This window comes from Anabrus simplex, chromosome X, assembly GCF_040414725.1.
Source record: "Anabrus simplex isolate iqAnaSimp1 chromosome X, ASM4041472v1, whole genome shotgun sequence".
Lineage (NCBI taxonomy): Eukaryota > Metazoa > Arthropoda > Insecta > Orthoptera > Tettigoniidae > Anabrus > Anabrus simplex.
The window spans coordinates 106668906-106684816 of NC_090279.1; the positions used below are offsets into that span (position 1 = coordinate 106668906).

Sequence of the window (15911 nt, forward strand, 5' to 3'; positions counted from 1 at the left end):
ATTAGTAATTGTGCTGGCTGCCGAAGCCTGTCAAACTCCTCTCGGTCTCTGCTCATATTCAGTTAATAAAATCCCATGCTATGCATACCCTAGGCATTCTTTACAGGTTCACTGAAATTAATAATATTAACGCCTTAAAATTATACTTTGTCTCGTATGTTCTCCCCATTATTGACTTTTGTTCCCTTATTTAGTCCTCATCTGCTGTCACAAACATATCTCAATTAAATAGCATTTTTAATTTTTTCACTCGCAATCCTTTTTTTAAGAATAAAACTAAATCTGACATTTTGAACTATCTGGGTATACTTGACCTGAGAAGCTGTTTACAGCTCTCCGATCTGTGTTACCTTCATAAAATAATCAATGGCTACGCCAAATGTAATACTCTTCCCTCGAACTTCCCTATTCACGTTCCTCTCCGCCCAACACGCAACCGGCGCGCTCATCATGTGTCCCATCCACGCCTAACCTTACAACAATGCTCTGTCTTCCACAGTCTCCGTACTCTTGGTAATTCACTATCAGTTATCAACATATTCACATCTTTCGCATCCTTCAAACAAAAAATTAAAAGATTCCTTTTAAGTCCTCTCCAGGTTTCCAGTTTCTTCCGTCCATCCAACCCTCGACCTTTCTTCTTCCTAATTCTGTAACCGACACTTGACAGTTATTGTTGCCATTGTTGTAACATTGCTATTGTTGTTGTTATTATTATTATTATTATTATTATTATTATTATTATTATTATTACCGTGTTTTGGTGGGTCGCAGAAAGAGGTGAAAGAAGGTGCGAGTGTTGAATGGGTCTAACTACGATATCAGAAATTTGAGTTAAAACTTTAAATAAAGGTTATACTTCTTGCAAAAAAAAACTTAACAAATTTTCACTAGGTGAAATAACAATGAAATCTCAGGTACAAAATAGCAATTTTGAAACAATCCAAGACAAGTGAATATTTACAGATTTGGGGCTTCAAGCCCTTAGTTTACAAATTCTGAGATACTGGATCCAGTTTACAAGGTTGCGAAACCTCAGTGTTCAGACAAGGGACGGAAATATCCCAATTTAAGAGCACATGCTCCAAAATTTACATTTTTAGCCTTCCAGAGGCACCCCTCACTATAACAAAAACTTAGAAAAGAGCTCACATGCTCTCAATTTCTTACAGCCTACTCAAGGCAACATTGCATCAATATTTTACAATCTCTGTCCCCTCAAGGCACAATTTACGATGGAAATAGTTTTACACAGGGGTATCTAGCACCCAACTGACTGGGTCTTTGTGGAAAAGGAATAACAGATTGAATTAATGGCCCGAGCACAAAATGGATGGAGGCGTATCCTTGCACTCCTCAATGAAAAATAAAATCCTAACAGAGCTATCGGCCCTGTGATACAGGGGCTAATCCCAATCTACTGAGGTGACTCGAATGAAAGTTACTTTAAGGCATTACAGAAAAGAAGAAAAACAGTTCCAAAATCGTAGTCACCTCGAACCAAGTTAAAGGGGAACTCGAGAGGGTAACGTACTTTCTGTCCCCGAATTACAGTTAAAGATTTTATGAAATTTTTACGTTAGCCGAACAAAAATTTACATTTTAGAAAAGGTTAGTTACATACTTAGAAATTCAGACCTTCCCCTTGGATAAGTTGCGGCGAGGATTCTGGACTAGTCCGGACACAGCCTCTCAATTATATTGGCAGACACAAAAGCTACACCCAAAGAACCAAAAAGAAGCCTGTGATAGGCTGAAAAATAATTACAAAAAATTCCAATTGGCTAACTTCAAATCTGGCGGACTGAGAAGTAAGTGTTACAAACCTTGAAATATATCAGAAAAACAAATGAAAGTTAATTTACAAAAGAAAACCCATGAACAAAAAATTTCTTTCAATAACAACTTCCTTTATCTTGCAGCAGAGTGCATGACCATAGTTTTTTTGGTAGTGACATCTGTGGAAAAGTGTCCAAACTTCTTGATGTACAGCAAAAACAAAACCAAAAGAAATCCAATCAGTTTAGGAAACTTCACAATAACACAATTACTTAAAACTTCAGTAGTGGCATCTTCTGATAAAAGTTCCAACTTCCTGTAGTAGCAATTTCAGGTTTTGGTCAATAGAGGCGTTCATAAGGCGCTTCTTTTGAATGTGCAGAGTTGAGGTGTACCTCCCGGTACAATTATTATTATTTACATTTTATGGCTTTCATTGGACCACTCTAGCCGACTTTATACAAAGAATTTTTCAGTTTCCTGTCAGCCCAGTACTTCATTCTCTCTGATCTTATCCTCCTTTCTTCATTGGAAATCACCCTTCCTATTGTCTGTTTGTTGATTCTGGTTTGCAGTCTGGTTTTCTTGTCTGTGAGTTTCCTGATTTTGTCAGTTTTGTTTCTTAGGTCTACCACTGTAATTTTTAGTTCATAATAATTTAATAATTTATTGTTGATACTTAATATTGTTGTTTATACCGATTATTATCTTTTATACTACTTCTTCATCCATTCCCTTTTCCAGATTCTCTCTCACAATCTTTTATACTTAAAGTTTTTATTATTAGTTTAAAATGGCCCTCCATAGGCTGCATCTAATAATTAAATAATTAAATTTTTTTTAAATAGTAGCTGGAGACATGCTGATGATATGGTTATATTGAGCAACAACAAGAGCTCATTACAGGAAGCGCTTAATAGACTAGTGGAATGGTCTGCATATAAACCAGAGTAAGACGAAGGTCATGAAGTTCTGAAAAGGAGGGGAACTATCATCAATGGATATATTTACCTGCTGAAACAAAAAAATTAAAATAATCAAAATTTTCAAATATTTAGGGGTTACTCTATAAGACACTGGATTCACTTTCACAAGGCACATTGAAGATAGATCAGTGGCTGCGATGGAGATTTTGCAATCTCCAACCCCTTTCACAAAAAATAGCAGTGTCATTATTCAAGCTGAAATTTGAACGAGGAGATAACATAGCCAGATTTCATACAGAAATCTGAGAACTTTTGGACAGAACTAAAGAGAGCATTCGGCATTTCAAAGTTTTCACCAAATCGACCACCAAACAGGAATATCCTCCTTCATAGAAGACCTGATGACAACTTATAATCTGACACCAACCCCAGTTACCAAAAGCTTCCTAGATGAACAGCTCCAGAAAACTGCAGAAATAGGCCCAGACTTCTTTACTACTCCCGCCATGAACAATGATGAATGAAGAGCAGCCAATTTTGAGTTACGTCACCTCTACACGAGAAGAGGATCCACGGCGTTAATCACTGTCTGCTGCTTACATTGTTCACTATACCACCTGCTCAACTGCACACAAAGAACACTTCCCCTGTCTCATTATGCAAAAGATGAAACCTTGTACTGAGAGTGAATTTCTATATTTTAAAATCATATATTCTCGTCCTTCTGGTACTTCAGCTTAGCTTGCAGATCCATCCTTTTCTCCTTCATTATAGGTAGATCGTCTGGATACATGAGGTACAAGTGAAACATTTACAATTCTTTATGACTTCACTGAATAATATTGGAATAGAATTAGTGTGTTGAGATATCCTGACGTATATGCTGCTTATGTTACTTATCCTTTTCCTGCATCTGTTCTTGATAGTCTATGTACATTATGTGGTGACAACATTACACTACTGTCGCCACTCTGGGGAGATTGCGTGTATATTTTGCATCACCCCAGCACCAAGGGCTAAGCTACCCCTTATTAGTACTGAGTGTGATTAGTAGTATTAATTTGTATTTTAGAGCTAGAGAAGGGAAACAAATCAAAACAGAACCAACATACAAAGAAGCAAAAACATAACCGTAATAAATCTTTAAAAACAAGAAAAATAGCCTTTACAAGAATCATCACGAAAGGCAATTCCAACTGAAGCAATATTGAAACAGACCCATTCCCAAGGAGTAAACCCAAGAGGGCATGGCAAAAATGTAAAGGAAATGCCTTGTTTAAAATGCATAAATGAAAACAATACATTTCTTTTAATAAGAATATAATTAGATAAGAAAAATTGATTACAGCAATAAATTGGGAATTTTAATGCAATTTCACTAACTGGCATTAGGGTGATAAAAGAATAAATCACTGAAAAATTTTTAAAAGTAAAATTAATAGACTAGGGATCCCTGTCCTAAAAAGGTTTTAAAGATTACTGGACTTCATAGCCTAATTTAAAATTGGTTGGAAAATGCAGTTGACCTTCAAACCCCTAGTTAACCAGGAATAATTGCACAGATGAATGAAGTGGTATGGGTTACTGTTTTCTCGTCCTAGTTCGTGAACCATGGGCAACTTCTGAGTGGCCTAGTAAGTGGTCGTGAGAGTCGGGATACCAGGTGGGCATCTCGGACATATTCTGAGTTATGGTTCTCCTTGTGCTCAGGCGGTTAGGACTATGCAATCCACTGTGGTCCCTAACCTATTAGAGGAGAGATCCTCACCGTGAGTATGTGTAAGTAAGGGTAGCCTCCTGCTTCCCAGAATATTCACCAAGCTCACTCACTCACCTATGGGAGTGACGGAGTCCTACTCCCATTTGACAGGCAAGGAACAACTTGGTGAGTGAAATGAAATTCAATGGGGAGCTATCAAGGCGTATGGGAGAAAGTAGAACTGGCCGAGTCACCCTAGACATGTTAGGAGTTAATGATATTCGGGGTAGGGGAGGTAACAAGGAAGAGATTGTAAAGATTGTGGAGTACAGTTTCCGTTACACACGTAAATGAGTGAATGATGTGGGTAGTTGGAGGAATTAGGATGAGAATTGTCTCAGTGTATTCGCTATGTGAGGGTGCAGATGAGGATGAGGCACTGTGTGACATCATAGTAAGGGTCAACATCAAGAATAGGCTAGTGCTAATGTGCGAGCTGCTTGTACCATATGTTGCTGACATTCCCAGACTGCAAAAGATTAACGGCTATCCAGTCGCCTGTAGTATTGTTTGTTCATTATATGTGGGTAGTGATTAAAATCAGTGAGATTATCAGCCCATTGAGTGTATCGTGAATCATATCTTGCATAGGGCTCAGTCCGACATTGTTGATTTTCAGTTCCGGTCCTATACAACTTTAAGGTTATATATTTCGTACGCTGGAGCAGAAATGGCGTCAAGCTTTATGCAGTATACAGCCGTGGCATTTCTCTCTTACCTACTGCCATCAGCTGAATTGTTCTTTCTTTGGAGATGGTTCCTCACTGTCATTGCTGTGTTTACTTTCGTTATCAACATGGCGCGGTGTTGAGCCTGGCAATATTTACGAACAGTTACGTGACATTGGCGATGTTGACGGATTCTGATAGTGACATTAGTATTCCCGAATCTGAGAATGGTATTTCGAGTGAGAGGAGGAGGATATTGAGGTGGAAAATAGTGCTGAAAGCGGTAATGTCGTGCTGTTTGTTCATCTTACGGTTTTGTAGTGAAAAGCTTGAAGTGGTGGAGGAAATTGTACTTCTGGGTGCTGGAGCAAGGTTTGGTGAATAATTTTCATGAATATATAATTTGCAACAAAATGCAGAATATAAGCCCAAGGTGAATCGCAAGACTTTCAGGGACCAGGTTATCATGGGGCTTATTGGGGACATTAGGAACAAAAATGCCCATAAACGAGGCCAACGGGGTAGCTGTGACGAAGAATTTCAACTGAACGGTAATCTACACATCATAGATGCTCATGAGGACAAAATAACCAAGGACTGTGTTGTGTTCCAACAGGAAAGCGAAAGGAGGCAGAAAGGAGACATCCTTTTTTTGTGAGAACTGTCCAGTTAACCCAGGACTACACCCAAACAAGTGCTTCCTGAAGTACCCTACTGTGAAAAAATATTGCTGATAATGTGTTTAACTGACTGATAATGAATAAACTTGCAGTTCATATTTTTAATGTAAAAATTCAGCTTTTTACTTCTGTATTTCCTTCCCTACTTGCCTAATGTTAAATTGGACCTGTGTAGGATGCAGGCAGGAAATCAATTGGATCCCAAATGGTTAACAAAGGAAGAAAGGCTGAAATGGTTTGGCCCTGTACAAAGGATTCCCAGATAGTACTTGGAAAGGAAGGTGCCAGGAAAAAGACCCGTTAGATGTCCCAGAAGAAAGTGGATTGACCAAATTAAAGATCGTCTTCTAACAAGATTATCAGTATTAAAAGATATGAAAGGAGGGGAAGTCTATAGTTTAACCCTTACCACTCGTTTGTTGGGTGAGGCCTGACATTGTGATATTCCCGTTCCGTATCGCCCACCGCTCGTCTGCCGTCTCTTAGCCCACAATACACACAATGATATACTGCCCTGCCATCTTTTGGTTCTACGTGGAACTTTGTAGAATCCAGATACTATTTGACAGTCAGTCAAACATTTATTATTTAAATGGCAGTGTAGCCATCAGCTGTCCACTAACGCACACGAAAACTTGAGCGATTGTAAACAAACCTGGTTGCCATGTGCTCTTCTAGTCATATATGTTGTATATGTCAGGCAACACACAAAACCACAGTATTATCGCACCTCTGCTCCTAATGAATATATCTAATAGCATTTCACGATGCCTAAAAGTGAATTGACGATGGTCAGGTTGTGTACCGTAACCCAACATGTACCTGATGCTGACGGCTGGCACAATTATAAATCAACAGATCCAGATTTCAAGAAATCGCCGTTTACAGTGGTTTCAGCCTACAAACTACCGCGAGATATGAAACCAGAGACTGAATAGAGTTTTTCAATTGCTTTTTAGTGATAATTTGTACACTGAAATTATTAAAGAAACCAATCGGTATGCAATAACGATGATGATGATGATAATAATAATAATAAAAATGCAAAATATTTTTTCTTAAATTCCACATATTGCTTTCATTTGCTCCAGTATAGCTTGCTGTAAACATGTGTAGCCTAACTACATCATTTAAAAGCAAGTGCTATCTCCAAAATCGTGAAATATGAATACAGGTCATATTAGATAAAAATTTACATTTAAAATAAGAGTAGTAGAGACAGCACAGAGAACTTTTCGAGGGGTAAGGGTTAATGGAGGCATATCGTCCACTCGAATTCTACCCGGCCCGCTGGAACGATCCCTTGATGGTGATGATGGACATCGCTCATCCTAGGTAATACTAGCAGTGAGCTCATGCATTGGAACAGTAACTCTATTCTGGTTGTTATCTGTCATTCATTACACAGAACTTGTAAACATTTCCATTTAAACAGTACTCTGCCTTACTAAGAGATGGCTATTGTAAATATAGATTGTAATTGGAATCTCACATTGAATATTATAACCCATATTTTGCACCGTTGCAAGTGTCACATATATACACTTGGTACTTGAAGGTGGTTTTCCATAGTTTACCATTTTCACACCAGGCAAATTCCGGTGCTGTACCTTAAGGCCACGGCCACTTCCTTCCAGCTCTTAGTCCTTTCCTATCCCATGGCGACATAAGACCTATCTGTACCAGTGTGACATAAAACATAGTTTAAAAACTTTTAAAAACAGTTAACATCTTTTCGATATGTACTGAACACAAACTGATGCATTGAAAGTTTATTTCGAGTACACTGCAGTTGTGAAAACTAAATATTCATTGAGTGTATGTATCATTGTTCATCGTTATGATGATTCGTTTGTTGCAGCAAAAGGAGATGTTAATCAGGAAACAGTTTCGGGAGACATGCAAGATCCAAACCAGGCAATACAAGGCTCTTAAGGCCCAGATCCTGCAGACAACCGCCAAAGATGAGCAGAAAGCAGTGATCAAGAAGCTGAAGGAGGAGCAACGACGTAAACTGGCTCTTCTGGGAGATCAGTATGAGCAGAGCATTGCAGAGATGTTGCAGAAACAGTCGGTGAGTATACATGTGAACAGTTCTCCAGTTCATCCTAGATTGGGGCTCATCCGTATGGTGTGTCCAGCCTAGTTCCTGATTGTCTTCTGGGCTATGTTCCATAGGCCAAGTCACTGGGATTACCTTTACTCCACAGCAGGTTTCTTACCCTGTAGTTAAAAGCACTTCCTAATTTCCACATTGTCTAGCATTTGGCTCCGCTACGGGGTGATTTCTGTCTGATAGCAGATAGGAAGATGTGATTGCTTTCTAAATGTGAAGAAACTCTGGGAGATTTACCAGCAATACACAAGTTATTCTTTGTTAGGCATAAATTATTTCCTCAATTTTGCTTGTTGTTTTGCTGCACATTCATTCAAGATGCAGTAACAAACTCCATCATAGCCGTGCAAAGGGCATTCAGGAGAAAGTATGGTGTGTGCGATCCTCCTAAAAGTGTCACAATACAAAATATTACCAGCATCCGCGAATGGTTATACGTGGATATTGTAAAATATTTAACTATATTACACCCAAGGTATTGAAACGGATAGATCTGGTAACATAATACCATAGGCCAGACTCCGTACAGTGACAGGTTTATTAGGAATTTCCTCTTGCGACAACTACAGGCGGCTCTCTTTCGGAACCTTTGTATCCTTTTCTTGTAAAACGCAACCTTTGCTTGGGAAATTCTGCTCTTTATGTCGACTGAACTTTTGCCATCTGGAGTGATTTTACTTCCTAAGTAGGTAAAGACATTAACCTTAGTGGTATATCACTAATTCTGATGTCTACTGCAATATGCTGGCGGTTGCATACCATAATTTAGGTCTTTTTTGTATTAATTTTCATGTTATACTTATCTCTCAATATCGTATTCATTCTTATTAATGCACTTTGTAGTTTCTCTTCGTTCTCCTCTATGACAGCTATGTCATCAGCAAATCTTATCATTTTGATTTCTACTCCATTTATCTTTATCCCTTCCATATCCTCTTTACATTCCTCAATACCTTTCTCATTATATAGGTTGAAAAGCACTGGTGACAAATTACATCCCTGTCGTACTCCTTTCTTTATATAAGCCTCCCATACTTCACCATTTATGTTTATGATGCCTCTTTGGTTGTTATAGAGTTCATATACTATTTGTCTATCTCTAAAATCTAGACCAACAGTAGTCATAATCTTCATTAACATATTCCAGTTCACATTATCAAAAGCTTTTTCTAAATCCACGAATGCAATAAACAAACGTTTTCTTACGTCTAGCATTTTGTCTATAACCTGTCGTAACGTTAGAATAGCTTCTCGTGTGCCTCTATTTCGTCTAAATCCAAACTGATCTTCAGCCAAATGTGGTTCAGTTTTATTGCTTATTCAGTTATATACTATTCTTATCAATATTTTTGACATGTGCGACAATAGACTCAAGGTGCGATGTTCTTCATCATTTTAGAGTTCCAGGTTTCTTTGGTACAGGGATTATGAGAGACTTTTTAAAATCTTCTGGAATTTCTCCAGTTTCATATATTTCCGTGATCAGTTTAAAAATATAGCTGTGTGTTTCATCATCCAGTCTCTGTATCATTTCTCCAGTTATTTCATAGCATCCTGGCGCTTTATTAGGTTTCAATTCTTTCACAGCCTTAAGATATTCTTCTTTTGTTAAAGAGGGTCCCAGTTGATCACTTGTTATCTTGTCTTCATTTTCAAGGTCATTTATGTCGGTAGGATCTTCATATAATGTTTCTATGTATCGCTCCCATCTTTCTCCCACTTCTTTGCTCTCAGGCAACAGTTTCCCATTTTCACCTAATATATTGTTACTATGGCCAGTGACTGTTCTGAATTGTTTCTTAATCAATTCATAAGCAGTTTCCATGTTTCCTTTCTCCATTCTTTCTTCTATTTCTTTGCATTGTCTCATTATATATTCTTCCTTAGCCTTGTTTGCTTCTCTGTTGACTAGGTTTCGGATTCTTTTATAGTTTCTGATTCCTTCTTCACTCTTTGAGTTTTTAAATTTCCTCCTTTCCTTCATTAGTTCAAGCACATAATCTGTAACCCATAGTTCTTGTGCTTGTTTCATCGTTTTCCCTATTACTTGATTTGCAGCTTCTATGATAGTGTGTTTTCCATTTCTCATTTATTGTGCCATTGGGTATATCTGCGACGTTCTATTTCACCAGTGTGTGATCGTTTTCCTTGATTCTGTCTTGTTTTAGTTTCCTGACAGTATATCTGCAATATTTTTCTGTGTTCTTCCTCTTCTTTCTTAGTCTTAAATCAGATTTTAACAATACTAGGTTGTGGTCACTCGCCACATCAGCTCCTGGATAACTTTTGCATTGTTTGACTTGGTTATGGTATTTTCCCCTTACCATAATATAATCTATTTGGTATCTCGCTTTATCTCCAAGTGGAGTCCAGTTATATCTTCTCTTGAGCTGTTTGAACAAGGTGTTTGTAATTATTAGTCCTTTTGCTTTACAAAAGTCTATTAGATGTTTCTTACTCCAAGACCATACTGACCTACAGTCTTCCCATCTTCTCCTTCACCAACAGAAGCGTTCCAGTCTCCAAGAAAAATAAGATTTTCGTTGTCCTTAATCGTATCCATCATCTCCTCTAACTGATCATATACCTGCTCCACTTCTTCATCTGAACGATTCGTTGTTAGCATGTACACCTGTATTATTATCATGTCAAGTTGTTCATTTTCTGTTCTCACCATAATTATTCTATCACTGTATTGTACATAGCTCTGAACGCATACACCTACGTTTTTACTTAATACTATTCCTACACCTGCACGGCTTCCTTTTTCTGGAGAGTATATAATTCTAAAGTTATCACTCCAAAACTCCCCCTTCTCAGGCCACTTTATTTCACTCACTCCTAATATGTCTATGTCGTGTTTAGCCATCTCCTTTTTTAAGTTCTCTAGCTTACCACAAATGTTGAGAGATCGTGTATTCCAAGTTCCTAGGATAATATTTCTTGTGTTTCTTCCACGCTTTGTCCCTGACCCCAGCCGGAGATCCGAATTGGGGTCTATTTTACCTGCGGAATTACATTTAGTTCCAAAGCCCACCATCATTGCTGCATAACAAGGGATATCCAGTGGATCTTTAATGAAGTGGTTTCCCTCTGGCCTTCTCCATCCTATATTTAAAGTTAAAAACTTCATAACTGATCTGTATTGAACAAATAGTAACAATGTTTAAAAAGGAAAAATGTTCCACCTTTTCAATACAATAACACTGTTGCACGAATCAATGTAGCAACATATTTAATTTATTAAGGGACTGGTTTCAACATCTGTCCATGTCTTCATCAGCCTACACAAAAAAATGGCAAGAAGTTAACACCATCGTAGCACTTATGACACTTTTCTTGAATTAAAAATAGAAGTTCATGTAGAGGTTCTTGAGCGCTCTTGCTGATCTTGAGGTTAAAAAGATGTAGTATAGTTCACAATTGTTGTTATTCAAGGAATAAAATTTTGGTTGCTAGGTAACAAATGATATAATTTTGTTTTAGTACTTCAAAAGGAGGATAGTGGTATATATAAAAATATGAGACTATTAGTACTGATATGGATTTTTTGATATCTAAGGAAAGGAAAGAAATAAGAAATAGAAAAGTGAAAATGGTAAGGTAAGTATTATTATGAGGTTGACATTTAATTTAGCCTTGTCATGAAATACAAGAGGAAGTAAGAACCGAAAATTGAATATAGGTAGGGGATAGGAGGGGGTAAGGGAGTAAGGGGAGTAGTTAAGGTGGGTCAGGGGGGTGTTGTAGTAAGAGCAAGTAGCGTGAGAAGGTGTTGTGTATTACGTGGAAGATTGAATGCCTACTGGTCAACTTGAAGCTTTTAAAAACTAAAATAAGGAAGTCAAAAAGAATGTTCGGTTTCTCAGACAAATCGTTAAGGTTTTGGTTAGGATTAAAATATTGATCAAGGTGTATTAAACAATTTTCAGTGATATCAAGAAGAGGGCCTTTGTTTAGGGTACTGATAATTTCAATGTCTTGGTCTAATGTAGTGAAATGATGTTTTACGTCTTGCATGTGTTGTCCTATTGCTGAGAATTTATTGTATCTTATCGCGTTAACATGTTCTGAATATCTAATTTTGAAGCTGCGTCCAGTTTCTCCAGTGTAAGAAGAATCACAGGTGTTGCATTTAAAACGGTATACGCCAGATTTTGAAAATATATTAGTTCTGTTTATAGATTTGGAGTTATACATTATATCCATGTTTCTGTTGTTAGTTCGAAAGGAAATTTTGGAATTATGTTTTTTGAAGATATTGGCAATGCAGTAGACGTTTTCATTGAAAGTGAAGGTAGAGTATGCTGCTAGTTTAGGATTGTCATTTGATAGTGTTGTGTTTATTCGGTGTTTAAATTTATTGATTATTCGTTCAATAAAAAATCTGCTGTAATCATTAAATTTAGCGATGGAACGTATAATATTAAGTTCTTTATTTAAATTTTCTTTAGATAAAGGTATTTTGAAAGCGTGGTTAACCATACCGTTGTAAGTGGCACATTTATGTGATTGTGGGTGTGAGGAATCTCATTCAATTATAATGAATCGCGTTGTATATTTCTATATATACGTACTTAACTTCCCGCAACCGAGGCAAATACTGGATCTTCAGGATATTTTCCATTCTATTTTGGCGTTTGAGACCACAGCGCATGACCTTGAAAGTGCCGCGCTGATCACCGGGAGCTGGCAATTTGCTTCTATAAATCTATTCATCTGCGACTTCAACATATTTATGGATCTTCATATGTTGTTTGATAGTGTTGTGACTTTGTACCTAACAGAGTGTAAAAACTGACCCATTTGACCGTTCTCCACTATTCATAAACATTGTGAGACTTTACCTATCATTGCGTGTGCCGTACTACCATTCATAATATTACGTACTGTTTTCTTTTAAGTGACTCACAATTTCTACCTCAATTTATATTTCATCTTATACCGACCCAGAGTTCACTTAATGTTTTTCTTTCTCATATGCATTGTTCATGTTTTTTATGTTTTGAACGGCTGACGATGACCTGGACTAGGGTCGAAACCAGTCCCATTTCTAATTACTATTAAATAAGAATGTAATCACTACATTTCTTTCTCTTATGTATTGAATAGGTTGAACCTCTTTTTCAATTATTTAATTTTTAACGTTAATACTTTCAATACGGAACAATGAAATTTTTATCTTTAAACACTGGAAGGTATCAAATAACTTCATTATGATTAGGCAGAGATTCAGAAACCAGGTGTTGTATTGCAAAACTTTGCCAGGATCAGACGTGGACTCCGATCACAACTTGTTTGTCATGAAATGCCATCTGACGTTGAAGAAATTGAAGAAGGGAAGGAATCTAGTGAGATGGGATCTAGACAAGTTGAAAGAAAAGAGTGTGGAGGACTATTTCAAGGAACATGTTGCACAAGGACTAAATAGAAAGGCTGAAGGAAACACAGTAGAAGAAAAATGGACAGTCGTGAAGAATGAAGTCAGTAGGGCTGCTGAAGAGATGTTGGAAGAAAGGAAAGAGCAACTAAGAATCAATGGATAACTCAAGATATACTAGACCTGATCGATCAACGTCGAAAATACAAGAATGCAAGAAATGAAGAAGGTAGAAAAGAATACGGCGATTAAAGAATGAAGTGGCTAGGAAGTGCAGGGCTGCTAAGAAATAGCTGAATAAGTGCAAGGATGTTGAAAGTAGTATGTTCCTAGGAAAGGTAGATGTTGCATACAGGAAAATCAAGGAAACCTTCGAAGAAAGTAAAACTAGGTGTATGAATGTTAAGAGCTCAGATGGAAAGCCACTTCTAGGGAAAGAAGACAACTCAGAAAGATGGCAGGAACATATCCAACAGTTGTGTCAAGGTAAGGACGTAGATGATATGGTTCTGGAACAAGAAGGGGCTGTTGATGCTGATGAAATGGGTGACCCAATTTTGAGGTCAGAATTCGACAGAGCTTTGAGAGACCTATATAGGAACAAAGCACCTGGAATTGATGACATTCCCTCTGAATTACTGACTGCTTTAGGAGAAACCAGCATGGCGAGGTTATTCCATTTAGTGTGCAAGATGTATGAGACAGGGGAAGTGCCATCTGATTTTCAGCAGAATGTTGTTATACCTATTCCCAAGAAAGCAGGTGCTGACAAGTGTGAAAACTACCACACCATTAATTTAGTATCTCACGCCTGCAAAATTTTAACACTTATTATTTACAGATGAATGGAAAGACAAGTTGAAACCGAGTTGGGAGAAGATCAGTTTGGCTTCAGAAGAAATGTAGGAACACGTGAAGCATTCGTGACTTTATTCCTGATCATAGAGGATCAAAGTAAGGAGGACAAGCTCACATACATGGCGTTCGTAAATCTAGAAAATGCATTTGATAATGTTGATTGGACCAAGCTATTTGAGATTCTGAAGGTAATCGAGGTCAGGTACAGAGAAAAGAATTATCTACAATCTATATAAAAATCAGTCTGCGGTGATAAGATTCAAGGGCTATGAAAAAGAAGCAGCAATACAGAAAGGGGTGAGGCAAGGCTGCAGTTAGTGTTTTTCCCCCCACCTCGTCAGTGTTTATATAGAACAGGCACTAAAGGAAATCAAAGAAGAATTTGGAAAGGGAATCACAATCCAAGGAGAGGAAATCAAAACTCGGAGAGTTGCCGAAGATGTGGTTATTTTATCTGAGCCTGCAGAAGATCTGGAGAAGCTGCTGAATGGTATGGACGGAGTCTTGGGTGAGGAGTACAAGATGAAAATAAATAAGTCCAAAACAAACGTAATGGAGTGCAGTCAAACGAAGGGAGATGATGCAGGAAATATTAGATTAGGAAATGAAGTCTTAAAGGAAGAAGATGAATTTTGTTACTTGGGTAGTAAAATAACTAACAATGGCAGAAGTAAGGAAGGAAGGAAGGAAGGAAGGAAGGAAGGCCTTTCTTAAGAAAATAAACTTGCTCATTTCAAACATTGATATAGGAATATATATATTCCATATGGAACAAATTATCTTGTTATATTTTGTTATGTTTATTATATTTTATTATGAAAGTTTACGTTTGTTAAATAGTCTGTTGACAGTGCAAGTGAAATTTGCTCAGTGTAGCTGTATCTTGTACTTCGTGAATGAATAAATAAATAAATAAATAAATAAATCTACATTATTTAACACAAATATGCACGTAATAAACTAAAATTAAAAATGGATATCAAGACTCTTCAGCCAGGAATTAGAAAAATGTTTTTGAAGACTTTCGTTTGGAACGTGTCATTGTATGGAAGTGAAACATGGACAATAACTAACTCGCTCAGAAAGGAAGAGAATAGAAGTTTTTGAAATGTGGTGTTAGAGAAGGATGCTGAAGGTGAGATGGATAGATCACATCACGAATGAAGAGGTACTGAATTGAATTGGTGTGAGGAGGTCGCTGTGGCTAAATTTGACGAGAAGAAGAGATAGAATGATAGAACACATCTTAAGACACCCAGGACTTGTGCAGTTGGTTCTTGAGAGAAGTGTAGGGGGTAAGAACGGCAGGGGTAAACCAAGGTATGAATATGACAAGCAGATTAGAGCAGATGTAGGATGCAGCAGTTATGTAGAAATGAAAAGATTAGCTCAGGATAGGATGGCATGGTGAGCTATATCAAACCACTCTGTGGACTGATGACTCAACAATATGTCTGCTTCCAGTCGAGGAGTTAAAATCTTCTTTTTAAGTCCCATTCATATTTGTGCTTGAAGGCTTGTGAAAAAAGCTCTTTAACCTGCTTTTCTTATTGCCAAAGGTAGATTCTTAGAATGCCCTTGCATCTCAATGTTGGGATGTGTTCAGAAGTTATTATGTCCACAGACCATATAATTAAGCAGCTTGTAAGACGATCTGCAACCGGCCAAAAATAGGTGAAAATAATTAAAATATTTTTTTGAAAAATCCTATCTTACCCCTGTCTGGATTGTGTCAGCGATGTGTT

The 15911-nt window shown here is 37.4% G+C and overlaps 1 protein-coding gene across 3 annotated transcripts in view; it reads left to right on the forward strand.

The window, feature by feature from the left end:
- Tao (Serine/threonine-protein kinase Tao) overlaps nucleotides 1-15911 on the forward strand; it is a 549291-nt gene that overhangs the window by 423304 nt on the left and 110076 nt on the right. For all 3 annotated transcript variants that reach the window (XM_067158891.2, XM_067158894.2, XM_067158892.2), the window contains exon 13: nucleotides 7674-7886. In XM_067158891.2, the coding sequence (XP_067014992.1) occupies nucleotides 7674-7886 (213 nt within the window). The remainder of the gene's footprint in view (nucleotides 1-7673; nucleotides 7887-15911) is intronic.